At 40.2% G+C, this 22,987-nt stretch overlaps 1 protein-coding gene across 1 annotated transcript; it reads right to left on the bottom strand.

Moving 5' to 3' along the window:
- Positions 1-447: 447 nt before the first annotated feature.
- On the bottom strand, positions 448-22,920 carry rpn1 (ribophorin I). Its single transcript, XM_034167198.1, has 10 exons — positions 22,544-22,920; positions 16,469-16,533; positions 10,794-11,100; positions 10,494-10,703; positions 10,221-10,413; positions 8,778-8,877; positions 8,562-8,700; positions 8,278-8,397; positions 7,923-8,168; positions 448-1,244 (listed from the first exon to the last, which is right to left on the bottom strand). The coding sequence occupies exons 1-10, from the start codon at positions 22,781-22,783 to the stop codon at positions 1,062-1,064; spliced, it is 1,803 nt and encodes a 600-aa protein (XP_034023089.1). The 5' UTR covers positions 22,784-22,920; the 3' UTR covers positions 448-1,061.
- Positions 22,921-22,987: the final 67 nt, after the last annotated feature.

Genomic DNA, 22,987 nt, shown 5'->3' on the forward strand with positions numbered 1-22,987 from the left:
TGTAACCCTTTTCTTTGTAGTTAGATGCAGAGTCTGGCTTCATGACATCACATCTAGCGTCAAGACGAGCTTTTGCAGCAGAACCATCAGGAAAAAAAAAACATGGCAGCATTGATAACGTCTGAAGCATTTGATTCACATCAACTGAAAAATGGGAAACTGGTTCCCATCACAAATTAAAACTCTACAAACTATCTTTATACAGCCGCAGTGAATCCCGAATAACAATTCTGACTGATATGACTGTTCCTCAAAACGTTTATTTCAAACTTCATAGCCCAGTTTCATTGCTCACCTCACACGTGTCCAGATTTGTCCCCCACACATACAACCTAATGTCATGACTTAACTGATTCTCATTCACAAAAACTTACAAAACAGCAAAAAAAAAAAAAATGTGGGGAAAAAAAAAATGAACACAAAACATCCAATGGCTTTGAAATTAAAGAATCAGAGCCTCAGGTATGTTCAAATATAAAAAGTCATTCAGGGGTAAACTGTTAAAAACAATGTCGGTGCAAAAGACGACAAGATGCAGAAACACTATCCAATCCCCATAGAGGCCGACAGCTAGTGACGATTCAGTCTAAGAATACATGAATGAAGACGAGACAGAATCACAGTCGGCCTGTTGATGCATCAGTCATTTGAAAACATGTCCTTAAGGGTTATGAAGGGTGAAACCATGAAGAAGAAAAAAAAACAAAAAAACAAAAAACAAAACAGAGCTATAAAACATGAAAGTGATGCATCATTTGAACAAGTGATGATAATCAAGTGCATCTGAACATCAACAACAAAAATGAAACTGTGGTGTGTCATCGCTGTGGAGCTGAGCACACAGTGACCTCATGTTTACCGCAAGGTGACAAGGCACAAGTGTCTGGATAAACCCATCACCACCACAAGAGGCCACATTTAGTGTCCACGTATGACTTAAGGACCGTGTGTGTGTGTGTGTGTGTGTGTACGTATGTGTGGCATGTGTCACATTTCTTCTAACGCTGTTCCATACAAACAGCTGTATGTCTGTGCAGCAGTGCCACGTGCGCATCAGGTGCTCAGAGAGCGTCCAGCAGATTGTCAATGCGGCCAACGAGCTCCTGTCTCTTGCTGCTCAGACTTTTCTCACTCTCGATATAAGCTTCCTTCTTCACTTTTCCCGCCACTAGGCGCTCTGCCTCCTGGCACGAGCGACACACCAGCTCTTTCACCTGGCTGTCCAATTTCTGCACCTCCCCCACCTGAGGACAAGGAGCACAGTACAACAATTCACCATCAGCAGCTGCAGCTTTACATGTACAAAATTGTACAACAGCGCAGTCAGATCCAGTCCAGACTGTATTTGCATGACACTTACATTTGTGCTCAAAAGTTTACATACCCTGGCAGAATTTTAGCTCATTTTTAAGACAGTATGAATGACAACACAAACTTTTTTTGCCCCCACTCAGAGTTAGTGGTTGGGTGAAGCCATTTATTGTCAAACAACTGTTTCCTCTTTTTGAATCAAAATGACAAGAGAACTACCCAAATGAACCTGATCCAAAGTTTACATACTCCTGTTGTTAATACTGTGTATTGCCCCTTTAACATCAATGACAGCTTGGAGTGTTTTGTGATCGTTGTGGACAAGGCTCTCTGATGGTAAAGCTGCCACTGAATATGTTTCGGACTTTATTTACATTAATTACAAAGAAATACAAACAGTATGGCACTTTATGGTAAATCTGCAGGAGTAGACAGTTCTCAAAAACTGAGTGACTGCGCAAGAAGTAGAAGCGTGAGGAAAGCCACCAAGACAACCCAGAAGAAGTTATAGGCTTACGTGGCTATGACTGGAGAAATTATGCACAGTGCAAGCTTTGCATTTTGTATCACCAATTATCCATCTTCATGATGAAGTGGTATAGAGAAGGATTTTCTTAAAAAGAAGAAGAAAAAAAAAGACCTGAAAGAAGACCTGTTTGTATTTCTTCGTAATTAATGTAAATAAAGTCCAAGACATATTCAGTGGCAGCTTTACCATCAGAAAGCCTCGTCCACAACTACCACAAAAGACTCCAAGCTGTCATTGATGTTAAATGGGGCTACACACAGTATTAAGAACAGAGGTACAGTGAGGAAAATAAGTATATGAACACCCTGCGATTTTTGCAAGTTGTCCCACTTAGAAATCATCTAATCTAAAATTTTCATCTTAGGTGCATGTCCACTGTGAGAGACATATATATATATATAAATCCAGAAATGACAATGTATGATTTTTAAAAATAATTTATTTGTATGTTACTGCTGCAAATAAGTATTTGAACACCTGCCAACCAGCAAGAATTCTGGCTCACACAGACCTGTTAAGAAGCCCTCTTATTCTGCACTCTTTACCTGTATTAATTGCACCTGTTTGAACTTGTTACCTGTATAAAAGACACCTGTTCACACAATCAATCACACTCCAAACTGTCCACCATAGCCAAGACCAAAGAGCTGTCTAAGGACACCAGGGACAAAACTGTAGACCTGCACAAGGCTGGGATGGACTACAGGACAACAGGCAAGCAACTTGGTAGAAGACAACAACTGTTATGATTATTTATTAGAAAGTGGAAGAAACAAGATGACTGTCAATCTCCCTCGGTCTGGGATTCCATGCAAGATCTCACTTTGTGGGGTAAGGATGATTCTGAGAAAGCTCAGAACTACACAGGAGGACCTGGTCAGTGATCTAAAGAGAGCTGGGACCACAGTCAGAAAGATTACATTAGTAACACACGATGCTGTCATGGTTTAAAATCCTGCAGGGAAGCAAGGCCCCCCCTGCTCAAGCCAGCACATGTCCAAGCCTGTTTGAAGTTCACCAGTGACCATCTGGATGATCCAGAGGAGGCATGGGAGAAGGTCATGTGGTCAGATGAGACCAGAATAGAGCTTTTTGGAATCAACTCCACTTACCATGTTTAGAGGATGAGAACAACCCCAAGAAAACCATCCCAACAGTGAAGCATGGGGTGGAAACATCATACCCTGGGGGTGCTCTTCTGCAAAGGGGACAGGACGACTGCACTGTATTGAAGGGAGGATGGATGGGGTCAGGTATTACGAGATTTTGGCAAACAACCTCCTTCCCTCAGTAAGAGCATTGAAGATGGGTCATGGCTGGGTCTTCCAGCATGACAATGACCCCAAACACACAGCCAGGGCAACTAAGGAGGGGCTCCGTAAGAAGCATTTCAAGGTCCTGGAGTGGCCTGGCCAGTCTCCAGACCTGAACTCAAAAGAAAATCTTTGGAGGGAGCTGAAACTCCAAACCTGAAACATCTAGAGAAGATCTGTATGGAGGAATGGGCCAAAATCCCTGCTGCAATGTGTGAAAACCTGGTGAAAAACTACAGGAAACATCTGACCTCTAATTGCAAACAAAGGCTACTGTACCAAATATTAACACTGATTTTCACAGGTGTTCAAATACTTATTTGCAGCAGTAACATACAAATAAATTATATATATATATATATATATATATATATATATATATATATATATAAAAATCATACATTGTGATCTCCGGATTTTTTTTTTTTTAGATTATGTCTCTCTCAGTGGACATGCACCTAAGATGAAAATTTCAGACCCCTCCATGATTTCTAAGTGGGACAACTTGCAAAATCGCAGGGTGTTCAAATACTTATTTTCCTCACTGTATGTAAACTTTGGATCAGGTTCATTTGGGTAGTTCTCTTATTTTGATTTAAAAAGAGGAAACAGTTGTTTGACAATAAATAGCTTCACCCAACCACTAACCATGAGTGAAAAAAGTTTGCGTTGTCATTCATATTCTCTTAAAAATGGGCAAACAATTAAAAATTCTGCCAGGGTATGTCAACATTTGACCACAACTGTAATTACTGCCTTCATGTGAAATCACAACAAAGTGACAGTTGCCACGTGCATAAATGTACACAGAACAGAAGAAAGCAGACTTGCTATTCTTCATCAGTCACATGTTAAAGGCAGTAAAATCTGCAGTGAAACGTTTATCACACTCATCTGAGGTGTCAGGATACAAACATTTTAGTGGCCAATGGAACACCAGGGACAATCCACAGTGGTCATCTCAAATATCAAAGTGTAACATAGGAGGGTCAGCTGAAAAGTTGACTTATTGACTATCACTACACCGCATGGTTTTTGGCCTGCAATTTCAGGTAGGTGCAGAATTGCCTTCGATGTAACATTTGCACACAGTAGATGGTAAAACATGGCGACATATATGGATGTGCCTTTAGCAATGTATTGTTAATTCCTCATGGTGGAGAACTGAGCACCTGTGGACAATCATCAACGAATAGGTGTTGTCTATGATGACATCTGTGTGGATGTCAGTACAGTCAGAAGGTGGGCAAGGAGTCTGAAGGGCAAAAATCCACCCACAATGAGTCTGCATGACCAGGCCTGTAACAGTCACAGATGCACAACATCGTGTGCAGGTGTGATGGCAAAGTCCTCAGAGAATTTTTGGAACACAGCAACAGCTGCCCACATGCTTCAAATAGGTTAGTTCCGGAAAAGATGATGCATGACCATGTTTGCACACATGCGCCAACAAACACAAAATGCGCTGGGGCACATTCGCTGTACACTCCGGATCTCACGCCCTCAGATTTTTCATTTTTCCAAGCTGAAAGAACACGTTGCACTAAAGATGCAGAGGTGCAAGCAGCTGTGCAATGCTGGTGGCAAGAGAAGACAGCAAATTTCTTTACTGACAGGATGCAAAAACTTGTCCACTGTTGGTTTAAGTGTGTGAAATGGGAAACTGACTACGTGGAAGAGTCATGACTCCACCTGTGAGAGAACATTCCAAACTTTAAGGAGGTATGTAATTCATGTGAATAACTTGCTTGTTATTGAAATAATCATGTAAGAGGCAGAACTTTTCAGCTGATCCTTGCAGAAATGCTGTTGAACACAGAATTTTATTAAAACTTTTGTCAACTGCAGGAGTGCATGAATAACAGAACAATTCAGCAATATTTATCATTGCAAACAGGCTGTATTTGCAATAGCTTTATATATTCCGATAAACACCTACAGCAGGATTAGGGATGGGTATTGATAAGATTTTATCGATACCATTATCGATTCCCTTATCGATACCTCCTGTGAATTTTCTGTGTACTAAAAGTAGGCTTTACAGGTTTTCTATGTCAACAACATTTTATTGAGTCTTAAAGTAAATAAATCTGAAATTGGTCACTGGATCCTTGATCTCTGGACATAAATAGAAAAACAAAATCTGTAGTTTTTGTCAAAAGCATTTCCTTTCAGACATTAATGGCATGATTGTCCCTCAAACATCTGAGCTGAGCTGGCTGCTGGAGCCTGGACTGCTGCACATCAGCGCAGGACGTCTCATTTTGGGAGAGGAAAAAAACATTTTGATCAATTGCAGTTTATTATTTGTATTAAAACATTTGGAAAAAGGTGTCATTTGATTTAAACGGCGATTTGCTTTGAAGTTATAAATTCTGAGTAGACTCTACTCAGCAGAGAGCGGCGCAGCATTTAGAGCAATAGAACGGAGGACGATTCTTGTTTCTTTCTTGCAACAAAACAGGAGTCCCAGTTAGTGACTTTAATCTGCACAAAAGTGACTCACAACTGACATATTTTAATGGCTTTGAGAGGGGATAAGAAGCAGAGTTGCCGTTTCTGAAGAGGAGCGAAGCAATGAACCAATGAAGCAGCAGATCGAAGCACTGCTTCATTGGTTCAAAGCAAAGCTGCGCTGCAGAAACTGTTGATCAGACTCACTGCAGGGTCTGTAATCAATGAAGAGAAATTATCATTTTCCCCGACAAACACCCTCAAGACAACAGCCGCTCTGAAGGAGCGATAAGGGAATCGTTAAGCAAAAAGGCTATCGATGTCGGTGGATCTAATAATTTCTTAATGATACCCGAAAAGAACCGGTTCCCGATACCCATCCCTAAGCAGGACAAATGGGAGAGGGGAAAAAAAATAAAAAATCAGAAGTGGCCACAGAAGCTTGGGGCTCTCTGCTGTCACGTCTACAACCCCTGGCAATAATTATGGCATCACCGGCCTCGGAGGATGTTCATTCGGTTGTTTAATTTTGTAGAAAAAAAGCAGATCACAAACATGGCACAAAACTAAAGTCATTTCAAATGGCAACTTTCTGGCTTTAAGAAACACTATAAGAAATCAGGAAAAAAAAAATTGTGGCAGTCAGTAACGGTTACTTTTTTAGACCAAGCAGAGGTTAAAAAAAAAAAAAAAAAATATGGACTCACTCAATTCTGAGGAATAAATTATGGAATCACCCTGTAAATTTTCATCCCAAAACTAACACCTGCATCAAATCAGATCTGCTCGTTAGTCTGCATCTAAAAAGGAGTGATCACACCTTGGAGAGCTGTTGCACCAAGTGGACTGACATGAATCATGGCTCCAACACGAGAGATGTCAATTTAAACAAAGGAGAGGATTATCAAACTCTTAAAAGAGGGTAAATCATCACGCAGTGTTGCAAAAGATGTTGGCTGTTCAGTCAGCTGTGTCTAAACTCTGGACCAAATACAAACAACATGGGAAGGCTGTTAAAGGCAAACATACTGGTAGACCAAGGAAGACATCAAAGCATCAAGACAGAAAACTTAAACTTAAAATGCACAACAAAACAAATGAGGAACGAATGGGAGGAAACTGGAGTCAACGTCTGTGACCGAACTGTAAGAAACCGCCTAAAGGAAATGGGATTTACATACAGAAAAGCTAAACGAAAGCCATCATTAACACCTAAACAGAAAAAAACAAGGTTACAATGGGCTAAGGAAAAGCAATCGTGGACTGTGGATGACTGGATGAAAGTCATATTCAGTGATGAATCTCGAATCTGCATTGGGCAAGGTGATGATGCTGGAACCTTTGTTTAGTGCCTTTCTAATGAGATTTATAAAGATGACTGCCTGAAGAGAACATGTAAATTTCCACAGTCATTGATGATATGGGGCTGCATGTCAGGTAAAGGCACTGGGGAGATGCCTGTCATTGCATCATCAATAAATGCACAAGTTTACATTGATATTTTGGACACTTTTCTTATCCCATCAATTGAAAGGATGTTTTGGGATGATGAAATCATTTTTCAAGATGATAATGCATCTTGCCATACAGCAAAAACTGTGAAAACATTCCTTGCAAAAAGACACACAGGGTCAATGTCATGGCCTGCAAATAGTCCGGATCTTAATCCAATTGAAAATCTTTGGTGGAAGGTGAAGAAAATGGTTCATGACAAGGCTCCAACCTGCAAAGCTGATCTGGCAACAGCAATCAGAGAAAGTTGGAGCCAGATTGATGAAGACTACTGTTTGTCACTCATTAAGTCCATGCCTCAGAGACTGCAAGCTGTTATAAAAACCAGAGGTGGTGCAACAAAATACTAGTGATTCTGTTGGAGTGTTCTTTTGTTTTTCATGAGTCCATAATTTTTTCCTCAGAATTGAGTGATTCCATATTTTTTTTCCCTCTGCTTGGTCTAAAAAAGTAACCATTACTGACTGCCACAATTTCTTTTCCTGATTTCTTATAGTGTTTCTTAAAGCCAGAAAGTTGCCATTTGAAATGACTTTAGTTGTGTGTCATGTCTGTGATCTGCTTTTTTCTACAAAATTAAACAACTGAATGAACATCCTCCGAGGCCGGTGATTCCATACTTTTTCCCAGGGGTTGTAGTCTTGACAGAGTACTTCCTGAAAATTTCAGGAGCTGCAGCTCAGCTTTGGCCCAACACAAGGACAAACAGTGAAAATTACCAAGTTTTGACTTGCTATGACAGATACTTGAGAAAAATTGGCATCTTCTAAATATTTGAGGTCTGGTTCTTGAAAACAACTCACCTTATCAGCAAGGTCAGAGCCTTCAGCTTTGAGGCGGGTCTGCAGTGAGTTAATTTCATTAGTGAGCGCACGGTGGTCAGCCTCCAGGGTCTTTCGTCCACTGTTGAGCGCTCCGGTGTCACGGGACTGCTTGTAGCGGTTGACCACCTCGTCCATGTGTCGGTACAGACCCAGACGCTTGTTCACCAAAGTCAGCACCTGCTCAGTGATGGAGGCTACTTTCATACGCACCTCAGCAGCAGGATCCTGATTTACAAAAGGTAAACAGAGTGATTCAACAGGAACACACAAACAATCAGAACATCTGTCAAAGGAAGCAGAACCTTTTTCAACAGAAGCACAAGCACCGGCATACCTTTGTGATGGCAAAGTCCAGGCGCACATAAATTATGACTGTGAAGAAAAGGATGTAGAAAGCTCCCACAACCAACAGTGGCTCCTGCAGCATTAGGATCTTATTGAAGGTATAATGAACCTGATGAACATAAAATATAGAGTTAGCACTGATAATTCGACTGTGAATAGCTTCCCATAGCTGACGTAAATGAACACAACTGTGTAGCGAGTCATATGAGTCTGAAAGGGTTTAATTCACAAAGTATAGCTCCACAAATTATCCTGCTGTGGACTTCGTCTCACCACAACATCCTGAATGTGCTGCTCCACCAGGTTATTCTTGGTAGCAACAAGCACCGGCCGCCCAAATGTATCCAAGTAGGTGTAATGCAGCTGGTTTGGCATGCGATCAATTTTGTACGGTGTATCAACATGGATGCTTCTGATGGGGAAAGATAAGAAGTTGGAAGAAGTCAACATCAACATCATCATGGCTGACACAGATTTGGAGACACTGACCTGGCCCCCTCTGGCAGGATGATTTTCACAGTGAGGGAGTCAATGACTTGGTCATCATAAACATGGTCAACAATTCTCATCTTCAGGGCATACTGGTCACCTGGATGTTAAACACACACACACACACACACACACTAGCCACACTTCCATGGCAAACTGTAATTTAGAAGGGCGTGGCTCAATGAGCGGAATCGATTCAAACCAGACTATCACAACAGCAAATATCCTCTTTTCTGAGGCAGCCTTTGAGCACAATTCTGCCTGAAATCGCTGCCACCCCACGCACACACACTTTTTTGTTTTTACAGTTTAACGTAGTAAAAGTAAAACTGCAACAAAAGATCAATGGAAAACAACAGGGCACAACTTAAGGCATTTATGCATCTTCAGACGCTGACAACGGAACATACAAAGACCAAAAACATAACACTGCGTTATCTATACTTTCTCTATTAGGAGCCCTGTTCCCCAAGCGATGAGTATGTGCATGTTTGCAAAAGTGTCCCGACTTGCCTCCATTGTTGTATTCACTTATTTGTATGCATGGGCAAATTTCAAACTGGACAGTGAAAAATTACAGTAAGAATCTAGAAAAGACAGCTTCCCTGAAATCCCATTTAAAGGAAACACAGTGCTGACGTGTATTTTGTCAATGTCAAAAGCTTGAACATGATCTTTGGTGGATCCAGTAGCTTGTAAGTGCGGGAGATTATTCTGTTGATTTTATCTCCCTAGCGGCCGAGTTGATGCATAATTAAATTTTCTTCAGTGACTCAGAATCACAAGGTCTTGCAATTACACTTCTGCTGTGTCAAAAGTTGTAAGGGTCATGGTCAGTGTATGCACATATCTTTCATGTTGTAAATATGCTTTACTAATCATAAAAAGCATTAAAAAATGTGTTGCCATTATTTTTGTTCCCTCTACTCTGCCAACGTGGATTCAGTCAATCTGTGCACCAATAATTTAAAACTTCAAAAACAAAAAATCTCAGCAACATCTGTGCATCACTAGAAAGACAAATATTTCCAAACTTTTTGTCTTTCTTAATAGGCAAGTTTAAATCAATATTAGGGTACTGGTGGCACTGTGGCTTAGTGGTTACCACTGATGCCTCACAGTGAGATCACCTCCCACCCTTTCTGTGTGGAGTTTGCATGTTCTCCCCATGCCTGTGTGGGTTTCCGCTGGGTGCTTCAGTTTACTCCCACAATCAAAAGCATGCTTATTTATGGTCGGCTCATTTCTCTGCCCCTGACCAAGGCAGAGTCTCTACATCTGGAGCACCAGGCTGTGGCTGCCCACTGCTCCCAGTGGTTGGACTGTAACTAAGTGTGGTTAGAATGGGTTAAATGCAGAGGATAAATTTCATTGTATGTATGAAATACGTACAATGACAATAAAAACTCCATTTACAATAATAATAATTATTATTAAACTCACCTAAGGTATAGAGGTACTCATAACTAGGCAAATTGTAGCCAATAATGTAATGAGTCTTCCAGCCACCAAACAAGGGGAATCGAGGCCTGACCTCAACCTCAACAGAATCATCTAGAACTTGCAGATGAGAGGTGGAGATGTTTCCAATCTCATCCCTGTAGTAGACGTCCTGGGCTGAGGCAGGAAGGATCGTCTGTTGAGAAGAGAACAATCACGGTCTTCATCATCCAAACGTGGCATCAACTGGTCATACAACAGTTAATATATACACACCTTAAAGGATTTTACAGAAGAGATGCCACTGTCTGACTGTCGCTGGTAATCATAACGTGAAAAAGGCCCTTTCAGTATGGCTCCCGTGTGCCTCAGATCGATGGTCTCTTCCACAGCAATATTACCCCAGTGAGAAACCTCGATGGTGCGGGTGATGCTACTAATGGTGAGGAAGGGTGAGTTGTTTTCATAATGGATCTTCATTGTATCCTAAACAAGTTGGAATATACACAACACAGAAGGATTTAGTGTCTTTTTGCAGTTTCATCTGAAGCTCAGCAAATATGGTCAGAGTTGTACCTCACTGAAAGGGGCCACGTCACGGAAGGGTCCATACTCAATGACCTCATCATTCTTACTAGGGTTGCCCAGCTTGGAATAGCTTTCCACCGTCTTAGAGGCCAGGCGGACACGTGTGGTCTGACTGTGGGTAGGATACGGGGAGTACAGATAGTGGTTCCCCTGAAAGACCACAAGCTGGCGTTCAGCTTGGGTGATGTGGGTGGGGAAGGGCTTCAGGACATGGCTTAGTACCATCTCCACCTTCACTTTGAGCTGAGAGCCCACTGCCAGACTGGACATCAGCTGCACATCATAAAACTCCCCACTGCAAATCAGACACAAAAAACAACCACACAAAATCATGGATAAAGATTTTGAAATTATAATCTTAGCAGGTCCAGAATGACACTTTCACAAGAACTAACTAAACAGTGAAATCCTGCTTGCTAGATCCTTAATCACCTGCATTGCAAGGAGCTAGCTTGCTCACCATGGTTTTCCCTAAATACACCAAAGCTCACTCATGGAGCAATGAAATATACTAAGTCAGTGGTTCTCAATCTTTTTACAACAAGTACCACCTTAGAAAATATTTGGCTTTCCAAGTACCACCATTACAACCGGAATTAAAATAATTGAACTCAATTTATTTATACTGGCAAATCACAAGACAGTCGCCCCAAGGCACTTCACAAAGCCAAGCTATAACCTTACCCACCCCCTGAGCAGTGTTGTATAGCAACAAAGTAAAAATACTTCACTACTACTAGGGTTGTCACCACAGCCCAGAAGATCACTGGTTGTCTCTTGCCTTCATTAGAGGAACTGTATACAAGCTGTTGTCTCAGGAAGGCAAGGACTATAATCAGAGACCCCTCCCATCCTGGACACTATTTGTTTGAATTATTGCCATCAGGCAGACGATACAGGGCATAAGGCCAGAACAAACAGACTTAAAAATAGCTTTGTGGGAAGAGCTATTTGTGCACTGAATGCTGCTGGTCCTGCCATTTTATGATTGTGATTGAGTGTTTTAACTAGGTTTTATGTAGCATTTTTAGGGTTATTTATTATTCTAGTTATTTATTTTAAATGTCCTTTTAAGAGATTGTTTTTAATTTCATTGTCATGCACAGTATTTTTTTCCTGGTGTCATGTACAATGATAAATTCTATTCTATACTTAAGTATGTTTTGGGAGACTTTGTAATTTGAGTTTTTTTTAATTCAGCTTACTTTCACTTTTACTTCACTACATTTCCGACCTTAATTGCATACTTCTACTCCGATACATTTTCTATGCGCCATGCTGTTACACACACACGAAAAAGGTCGCATTTTCACCCAGAGACACCACTGATTACTAGTGACTGCAACGAAGTCAGGCCGATTTGTCATGAGGCATGTCCGGTAGGCTTTTTTGCAGTTGCGCACTTGGGGGGATGTTTGTCAGGAAAATGATCATTTCTATACACTGATTACAGACCTGCTGCAGGTCTGTAATCAACTTTTCTGCAGCGCGGCTTTGCTTTGACCCTTGAACCAATCGAAGTAGCGATTCGCAAGTCAAAGCAGTGCTTTGATCTACGATTCGTGGATTGTTTTATTTCGCTTTATTCTAATTTTTCCCGCTAAAACCCTGAAGAGCATATGTCTGTGAGTAATATTTAATATTTTCATGTTAAACCGACCTGCTATGGTCTTCTGAAACAGTTGATAAATGTATTTTATAACTTAAAAACGGGACCGATGCTAATGCGTTAGTATGTCTATGGCATTTTCAATGCCAAAGTTAGCATTAAGCTGTTCGCATCTCAGCATGATTGTGTGCATTTGTTTTCTGTATAATTAATGGCTCAGCGTTCGTTGTCGTAAAGAGTCAAATTGTAATTTTTTTAATTTATTTTTATTCATATATTATAGCAACAACAATAACAGTCTACATAATAGACAATAATAGTCAATAATAGACTAATAATGTTACAATACAATTTTAGAGAGAGACAAAAATAACCTAATGAAACAAAACAACAGAAAAGATAAAATCATGTAACAATGAAAATAATAAATACATATAGAAATAAATAACTGTTTCCTGTGAACACCTAGTGAGTAGCCTACTCTCGTTTAGGTTTTGAAACCTTGTTTTTGTGTGATGTGCACAATTTTCAGTATTCTGACTAATACTACCAGTCCTTTACAAGCCTAGATAAACTTTAACTTTTGAGTACATTTAGTTGTACAATACTTGTCATACTTAAGTACAATAAATACTAGATACTTTAAGACTTTTACTTGAGTAGCATTTCAATCAGGGACTTGAACTTCAACCAAAGTCATTTTTTAATGGGTATCTGTACTTTTACTTAAGTGTGATTTTCCGGTACTTTATACAACGCTGCCCCTGAGCAAGCACACTGGCAACAGTGGAGAGGAAAAACTCCCTAGAAGAATTAAAGTATACGAAGAAACTAGGCTAGCATAAAGTGATTTGCACATCTCGACTTGCCTGCTGCATTGTGGGATCTTGGTTATAACACAACAGCTCAAAATAACAGACAGCATATTGATTATGATGATTTCAATCAGTTTAAACTGAAGTTGACAGTTTAAAGCCTTTTTGCATTCACCGTTGAATGCCTGCGACATCCAGGACTGTGTCCGGCAGTAAAGAAGAACCGACGGATCTGGAATTCGAATCTGTATTCTGGATCAAGATTTCACTTTATATATGCTTTGAATGATTATGTCAAAATTACTTCATGAATTCTCACCAAATGTACACCACAGATAGATATTAGGGCATGGAAGACTCCACTGAATTTTGGAGGTAATCCGGTGTCTGGGAAGTTGTCTTAGGATACACCCCCCCCCCCCCCCCCATCCTCTGCATTGCAAGTCTGCTGCAGTATTATCACACATTTCATCCTACCTAGATTTATACATGGCTGACACAGTGGAAACAACATTGATATTACTGAAGCCATTTGACAGAAAACTTATTCCCGTCCTGAACACATATCTACTTGTCTGACCCTTCTTTTCTGTAAATTCTCTCAATTCACATCTGTAATTTCTTCCTTGCTCATGCATTATTTGACCTCCCCACTTGTGATTCGGTTGGGGGTAAGATATCCTGACCTGGATACCGCCCCCCCAATCCCATCATAAAAAGATGTTCTATCATATTTCAGGATGTCAATCAGGTGCATATATTTAGAGTAGATTTGGAAGGGGGATTTAAGGATACTTCAGAATTGGAAACATTACTACCATAAAGTATTCAATGGCTGCACAGACCGTGCTTTCGACTGTCAACATGTTTGATGCCATCAGAAACTGCAGTACTACCTAATGTGGGCAGTAACAGCCTCTCCATTTACATACACACATAAGTAAAGCATAAACCAGCCAGCCCAGTAATCAACTTGACACAGAATGTCTCATGTCAGCCTTCAATGCTGTAGTTCTTTAAGATGATGCTGAATTTTCTTCATGGAAAGCAGCTTTTCACAGTAAAAAGACAATATCCAGGGATGAGATTGGCAAATTCGATTTTCAGAGGAAAATAAGCCAGGGTCCAGGGGGCCGCAGGCCCCGGCGAGTCCAGCATTTTTGCTGTTTTAAAACATGTAAATTGCACTAAAATGATATTAAAAAACTACTATAAATGCCAGGTGTTCATATCTATAATTCAAACTGTAAACCCTTACTAAGACCATCTATTGTACATGTGTATTTTTGTGACCAAAATATTTTTTCATAACTAGACTTACTTGATTGTCAGCATTCTCCACTTTCAGCATGGCACACTTGTCAACAAACATACATGTAAGGGTGGGAGAAAGGAAAGGGGGGGGAAACGCATATATAACCTTTGCGCTGATTGGTCATAAGCTTTGTAATAACCAATGAAAACGTGCGTAAGTAATAGCTTCGACTGCGCTTCGATACCGTCTCGGTTTTTATGATTTGTTGGAGGGAAAACTACCGAATATTGGAAGTTGAAAGACTACATAGTTACCTCCCTTACACTACATGCTCATTGTGCACCTACTTCATACTGGTCACTGATCAGCACAGCGTTACTTCCGCGTTCGGCTGACTGACGGACTGATCGAACTTGCTGCGTTGGCGATAACAAACAAAGACCACTCAGTGTTCTGAATAGACGACAATTTTATTAAACAAAGGTACGCCTGGCATTAATTTTTTTTTTTTTTTGCATTCTTACCCCCCCCCCCCCCAATTTACTCAACGGATTTGAACGTTTCACAAAATCAACCCCCGGGACTGTCAAATTCGCGGAAAAATGTCATCCCTGAATATCCCATCAACTAATGTTAATCAATTTGATGAAGAATAGGGATGGGTATTGATAAGATTTTATCGATAGATACCATTATCGATTCCGCTTAAGGATCAGATTCCTTATGGATACCTCGTGAATTTTTTGTGTACTAGGTTTTCTATGTCAGCGGGTCAAAGAGCTTTTTCTTATCATGCACCCGCTCTGTGGAATGGTCTTCCTGTGACCATGAGGCAGTCGGAGTCTGTGGACATTTTTAAGTCAAGACTTAAAGCCTATTTTTATTCTCTTATGAATAGTTTTTATTTTTTATCTGTTTTATTCTTTTACTTCTGTTTTTAATTATGTATTTAAATTTTTTTTATTTTATTTATTTATTTTCGTTATTTATGTTGAACTTTTCTATGTGAGGCGCCTTGAGACGGCTTTATAAGCCGATTAAATTGAAATTGAATTGAAACTGAACAACATTTTATTGAGTCTTAAAGTAAATAAATATGAAATTGGTCACTGAATCCTTAAAACCTGGACATTATAAACTTTACATGGTGGATCCTTGATCTCTGGACATAAATAGAAATAAACAATATCTGGAGTTATTGTCAAAAGCATTTCCTTTCAGACATTATTGGCATGAATGTCTTTCAATACAACTGAGCTGAGCTCTTGCAGCCGGCTGTGCTTCACGTCAGGATGTAATTCATAAAGAATGCAGGACGTCTCATTTTGGGAGGAAAAAAAAGTTTTAGTCGATTGTAGTTTCTTGCCTGTATTACGTTGTTTGTAAGAGGTGTCATTTTATTTAAATCAGCAATTCGTTTTGAAGTTATTAATTCCGACCGGACTCTGTCTCAGCAGAGAGCGACGCAGCGTTTGGAGCTGTGCCAAGGGAACGGCTTCTTGACTGCAACAAGACAGGAGTCCCAGTTAGTGACTTTAATCCAGACAAAAGGGACGAACAATATTTTAATGGCTTTGAGAGGAGTCAAGAAGCGGACTTGCCGTTTCTGAAGAGCAGCGAATCAAAGAACCAACAAGCTAGTGGAGCGAAGCATTGCTTCATTGGTTCACACTTCAAAGTGGTGTCGCGCTGTAGAAACGGTTGATTACAGAGCCGCTGCAGGGTCTGTAATCAACGTAGAAGAACAATCATTTTCTCAACAAACGTCTTCAAAAACAACAGCTGTTCTGAAGGACCGATAAGGGAATCGTTAAGCAAAAAGGCTATTGATATCAGTGGATCAAATAATTTCTTAATGATACTCTAAAAGAACCGGTTCTCGATACCCAATCCTAATGAAGAATCACCCTATCAAAAAAAAAAAAAGAGAACATTTCAATATAGTTTAAATGTGTTTCAGATTGGATGTTTCTACAACACTGACCTTTGTCCAGGAATCTTTTTCTGCTGGAGTTCAAGAGTGCCATCTTCCTCTTCATCACCTTTGACCTGTGGAAACAGGATTGCTTGAGGTTACACACTTTACAATAACATAAAAAAACAGCACATTAGAGATTCAATGATTTGTGAACCAGCTCACGAAATGATACCCTCCACTCTGCTATAGTTACTCACATGCATTACACACTTGAGGACAAAACTGCTAGCACCTCTACGGAATTTAACATTTTCTTCTAAATTTTCCCAGCTGCTTTTTTAACAAAGCAAAGAATTTTCAACACAGCATTTCTGGACATCCTAGTTTATTTTGGATGCTTATATTATTTTACTTATCAATCAATCAATTTTTTTTATATAGCACCAAATCACAACAAACAGTTGCCCCAAGGCGCTTTATATTGTAAGGCAAGGCCATACAATAATTATGTAAAACCCCAATGGTCAAAACGACCCCCTGTGAGCAAGCACTTGGCTACAGTGGGAAGGAAAAACTCCCTTTTAACAGGAAGAAACCTCCAGCAGAACCAGGCTCAGGGAGGGGCAGTCTTCTGCTGGGACTGGTTGGGGCTGAGGGAGAGAACCAGGAAAAAGACATGCTGTGGAGGGGAGCAGAGATCGATCACTAATGATTAAATGCAGAGTGGTGCATACAGTGCAAAAAGAGAAAGAAACAGTGCATCATGGGAACCTCCCAGCAGTCTATGTCTATAGCAGCATAACTAAGGGATGGTTCAGGGTCACCCGATCCAGCCCTAACTATAAGCTTTAGCAAAAAGGAAAGTTTTAAGCCTAATCTTAAAAGTAGAGAGGGTGTCTGTCTCCCTGATCTGAATTGGGAGCTGGTTCCACAGGAGAGGAGCCTGAAAGCTGAAGGCTCTGCCTCTCATTCTACTCTTACAAACCTAGGAACTACAAGTAAGCCTGCAGTCTGAGAACGAAGCGCTCTATTGGGGTGATATGGTACTACGAGGTCCCTAAGATAAGATGGGACCTGATTATTCAAAACCTTATAAGTAAGAAGAAGAATTTTAAATTATATTCTAGAATTAACAGGAAGCCAATGAAGAGAGGCCAATATGGGTGAGATATACTCTCTCCTTCTAGTCCCCGTTAGTACTCTAGCTGCAGCATTTTGAATTAACTGAAGGCTTTTTAGGGAACTTTTAGGACAACCTGATAATGAATTACAATAGTCCAGCCTAGAGGAAATAAATGCATGAATTAGTTTTTCAGCATCACTCTGAGACAAGACCTTTCTAATTTTAGAGATATTGCGTAAATGCAAAAAAGCAGTCCTACATATTTGTTTAATATACGCTTTGAATGACATATCCTGAACAAAAATGACTCCAAGAGTTCTCACAGTGTTACCAGAGGTCAGGGTAATGCCATCCAGAGTAAGGATCTGGTTAGACACCATGTTTCTAAGATTTGTGGGGCCAAGTACTTAGCATACAGAAACAAAACATGCATCCTGGAAGCATGTCGACTGGTGAGAAGAAACTAAACTAGATCTCTATTTGTATGTATTTGTATTTGCAGAAAGAAAGGAGTGGCGTATATCCCAAACAACACCATCCCCCACAGTGAAACATGACGGTCGTAGTATTATACTGTGGGTTAGCTTCAGTGCGCCTGGAACTGGGAATCTCCTCGAGGTGGAAGGAATTATGAAGAAAGAAGGATATATCAAGATTTTGAAGGAAAAGCTCAAGCAGTCAACAACAAAACTGGGGCCCCGTCCACATAGAGACCGCTTTAGGCATATCTGCTGCTTTTTGAAAATGGGTCCCAGAGTGGATAAATCTGAAATGCTGCCTTCACATTTTTGGGAGGACAGCCTGTACAGGGAGGCAACTGATGAGTAGAATCAAAGGACACTGGTCAAAGGCATGCAGAGGTGAATGCAGCTCTCTTGCGTGGCAGACCTGGGCAATGTTTCACAAAAACATTTTGTTGATCCAAACAGCAGACAATTGGAAACGAAGACAGACACTGTTGTCTGTTGTTGATGAAATTTGTTTTTCAAATTTGCAGCACCAGAAGTGGGTCAGGTCACAGCAATCTCAAAAACTCACATGCGCACACGCGCTTCCTCTGGCAGTTTATCTGCATGATGGCAAAGAAGGAAGGGACAATATTACATCTGTCTGTGCTCAGCATAAGACCAGTCCTATTACTGCCGGACTCTGGAAATTCACGGGAAAAATTATTGGGACACAGACCTTCGACAAGTTCAATGGTGGTTAACCTTGATGTATTGTAAGAGATTATAAAGTCACATTCTGTTTCAATCTGATCCATAATGTGTTCGAGTGACGCGGATAATAGTCAGAGCAGCACTACACCGTGACGTCAGTTGCTGGTCTCTTCAAAACCACTTCATTTTGTGTGTTCATATACATGTTTCTCATATATTATGTAAAAACTATGGAGAAATAAACACTTCTAAATATGAAAATGCTGTTTTCTAACCTGATAACACCTCTGGAAGGACTTACAAACCATTTAGCAGATGTTAGCGTGGTGACGTCACAGGTTGCTAGCTAGGTAGAAACTGTTTCGTTTGTGAATAAATATAACCTCTGTCATATATTATCGAAAAAGCTAGTGAGAAATAAACACTTCTCAAACTGAAAATGCTGTTTTTGTAACCTAATAACGCCTTATAAAGACATACAGTGGGTGTTAGCATGCATGCTAATGCTTGCGCAAAGCTAATGTGCTATGGATTGAATTTGTCTTAAGACCTGCAAATGCAAAGAAGGTGATCTACAAATATTCTTTGATTTGTACAAGCTCATGTAAAAACACACACACACACACACACACACACACACACACACACACACACACACACACACACACACACACACACACACACACACCCTCTTGCAGATGCCATTAAAATGTAAATATTGTTTATGATTTATTGATAGAGGGTCTTTATTGAACATGTACAAATTCTACATAAGACAATAGGATCTTAATTAAACAACTGGAAATGATAAAGAACACAATGCTCATATGGCAGATGGTATTTTAGCATTCTGCTATTTTGAAAATTATTATTACTTCTAATGTTATTTGATTTTTAATTAGATCACAATGGAATTAAGTATTTTCTTTCTTGTGTCACGAGTGCCGTTTAAACAACTGACTGCAGATCGCTTTAAATGCGCACAGCGTACTTAAAGTGAACTGCAGTCAGTCTATTTCAGATGATGAGCATCGACCCTCTTTCTCTTAAAAGGCTTTATTTTACTCTGTGTGTCACATTGGAAAGCTGTAGCTTTTGGTGCAATACTGATTAGCTCTTACACAGCTTATGCACATGCTCTAGTCTTCTTCTGTTTTTTTTTCTGGGGATGTTACAGCGCCACATACAGGCCTGGCATAAGAACTACAACGTTAAACAGAGCTTCGAGGCACAGAATTTGCCTCGAGCATTTTTTGTAATCGAATTATTTGAGTTACTCGACTAATCGTTTCAGCCCTAATGGACCACAATGGAAATAAGTATTTTCACTTTCTTGGGTCATTCATATATTTTTTAACATATTTACAATTATATTAAGTGCTTAGATTGAACTTAAAATCACTCACTACACTCGCGCTTTTAATAAAAAGATGACTTACCGCCCCCTGCCATAATGGCACGAGTCCAGAAAGTAGTTAGCGACCCGCACACACAGCTGCTGTAAGGAGGTGGTTTTAATTTGACAAAGACAGTGGCTGAAGACATTAAAACACCTAACATTTCACTCATAGTACCAACATGAAATTTAAGACATTCATGGTAACAACAACATGAGACTTATTTAAACTGACTAAACCAATTGAGCTACAAAAATACAATAAATCAATAACACTAACAACACTGTTAAACTAACATAAACCACAACAACATTTAAATCCTCAAAATCCTGAACTTCCATGATGCATCGCAGCACAGCATCCATTGTTTATTGGTTAGCTAAAATTGCTAATTTCTCCAAAAATATTTGTCCTATCAACTTTCGTTTTTCACAGTGTTCATCCTTAACCCAAAATACATAAGCATGCCAAACAGCAAATGTCAGCTCTCCCCAGTTTTTGTGTGATGGAAGCCATACACACGCACACAGAGGCCACTATTGGATATTATAATATAGATGCATGAACTCACAAGCTTTGGTTTTTGTTTTTTATAATCCTTTGTCCAGTGATCACAGAGTTAGTTCTATGTGGGTTTTGCTGCAGCACTTGGACCTTCAGACACCAGTTCATTGGTGAGTCAGGATGGGGGGTTGAGTGGTTGCTCCCCCCACCACTGACAAAAGGCATGATGAAATTTGGTTAAAGTCTTGCATAAACAAAGTTTGATTGATTAACGCTGCTGCATGCGTAATTATACAATTTCCAGTTATTAAAATTATTTCGCTTCCCAGATTGTTTTGGAATGCAAAAAAAAAAAGGCTGTACATTTTTTTAAAAACTTCTCATTCCACATTCATGTTGTTTATGTACATATTTTGTACATGTTTTCCTTTTGTTATTTCTGAATAGTGTTATTCATGGTTGTGTGTTGTCTCTGAACATATTTTATGTTAAGGTCTTGCTATATGGCATTAACTATGTGCAGTAGGTTAAAAATCAGGCATTAATTATTCCCCTCTAGGTCATCAAATTGGCTTTTCAAATAGCCAAAAACCTCAGAGTGTGGCCTCTGGCAGGGGCCAGTCAGGCCCCCAAATTCCAGGGCCTGACTTTCAGTAGTTTCACCCTGCTGCTGTCAAAAAAAAAAAATCCTAGCGAAAACCTGGACTTGGGCAGGTATCTAGAGGCAATGACATTTTGCAGTAATTTTGTCAAAGGTCAAATCTGAAGGAAAACATTCTGAAAACCACCTTTAAGTGTTTCCTAACAACCAACAAGCCTAGATGAATGATTCAGGCATATACTGATCAGCAAATCACTGATTGACAACCATGAATGACTTCATAATGAAGTCACACAGAAGTCACGCATAGTCAGAAACACAGCTGCAGACATATGTATACTCACTTGTACAATTACATGTCAAAAGCGCTGAGCATAAATCAACCCTCTGACACATTTCATTTTAAATATTCAATTTATTGTCGGAGAGGAGTAAAGAAACAAGTAAGGGATAGGGCTAATATTGTAGACTAAATTAATATAGGCATTCAAGAAGCCAAAATCAGAACGTGGATATTTAAAAAATTAACTGATTAATTAATTATCAAAATATTTGGTGTTTAAATGAACAATCAATGAATAATTAATTGCTGCAGCTCCAGTCATATCTGTCTTGTATTTATTTGTAGACCACAATGGAAATAGGTGTTGTGTTATCCAAGAATTTTAATGTGCACCATATATTTGAATTTTATACATTTTTATGAAATAAATTCAATCAAGTAAGCTACAAAGTAACAACGCTTGGAGAACATGCTCGACGTGGAGCGAGCATGCTCATCATTTTTACCAGGGGTTGTAGTGTTCAAGTCTTGAATTGGTGGCTTCACTACAAAGGAAAACATGCAATGAACCCTTTTCCATTGACAGACGACAGTGCTTGTTTCTTACGCGTTATCTGGCAACCGTGCTGCGCGGCCACAGACGGAAGTGAAGTGGCCGCCCCGCATACGTGTCATTCAGCCGCTGCCAGAGCGTGCAGCGCTGCGGAAGTTAACGCAACCTATAGCTTACATGGTTCATAAAACAAACAGGGACCTATTCAGAAAAACATAAGTCCAACGCCAACTAAAAATTCTGTTCACGAAGACCTGGCAGTCGTATGAACACTGAAACTGCAGGCTAACGTGGGCTAACTGTAGCAGCTTGACCGCAGCACAGCTAGCTAAATAATGACATAACGCTATTTAAAATACTACGTTATAATACGCCATGAGCCGATTATGGTTACTGGAGGCAATTTAAGAAAAACTGAAACGGGATTTGGCAGCTGCAGAAGTTTGTACATCTCAAAAAGCTTTGAGACAAGTGTGAGTTAGCCAGCATGCTAAAGCTATGAGAGGCTTTGATAGCTCACCGAGGCTCCGATGTAAGCGAGATGCGGAGCCAAGTCAGGCTCCACGGCCAACGTGAAACTGTGCACGGCGGCGTGTCCGTGGTTAGACAGAGTGATCTCCGCAGTGATTTTAGCCAGATGCGTGCTCAGGTCCACCGTCCGCTTCACCTCCTCGTTTACTAAACCGTCCGTCGCAGAGGCAGAGCCCAGAGCAGCGACCAGCAGCAGGCAGGCAGAGAGGACCGACAACTCTTTATTCATAGCTGAAGAAAGAGCGAGCGACAGAAGAAAGAGAAAGGTTAAAGAACAGTGAAAGCAGCAAAGAAAGGCCGCTGTGTGCCGCTCTGAACTCAGAAAAGATGACGCTGCCTTCCCCGCGACGTCATGACGTCACGGGGCGCTCTCTGTCAGCTGACTCAAAATGTATGAAAAACCAAAAAGAAACAGACGAACGAGTTTAAGTGA

This window comes from Thalassophryne amazonica, chromosome 3 (genome assembly GCF_902500255.1).
Source record: "Thalassophryne amazonica chromosome 3, fThaAma1.1, whole genome shotgun sequence".
Classification (NCBI taxonomy): domain Eukaryota; kingdom Metazoa; phylum Chordata; class Actinopteri; order Batrachoidiformes; family Batrachoididae; genus Thalassophryne; species Thalassophryne amazonica.

Excerpts from the sequence above, each read along its gene's own strand:
- rpn1 (XM_034167198.1), bottom strand. The coding sequence starts at position 22,783 with ATGAATAAAGAGTTGTCGGTCCTCTCTGCCTGCCTGCTGCTGGTCGCT. Across the intron at positions 8,878-10,220 it reads TGAGTACCTCTATACCTTAG|GTGACCAGTATGCCCTGAAG; the intron begins GTGAGTTTAATA and ends TTTAACATCCAG. Across the intron at positions 8,169-8,277 it reads TGGACTTTGCCATCACAAAG|GATCCTGCTGCTGAGGTGCG; the intron begins GTATGCCGGTGC and ends TTTGTAAATCAG.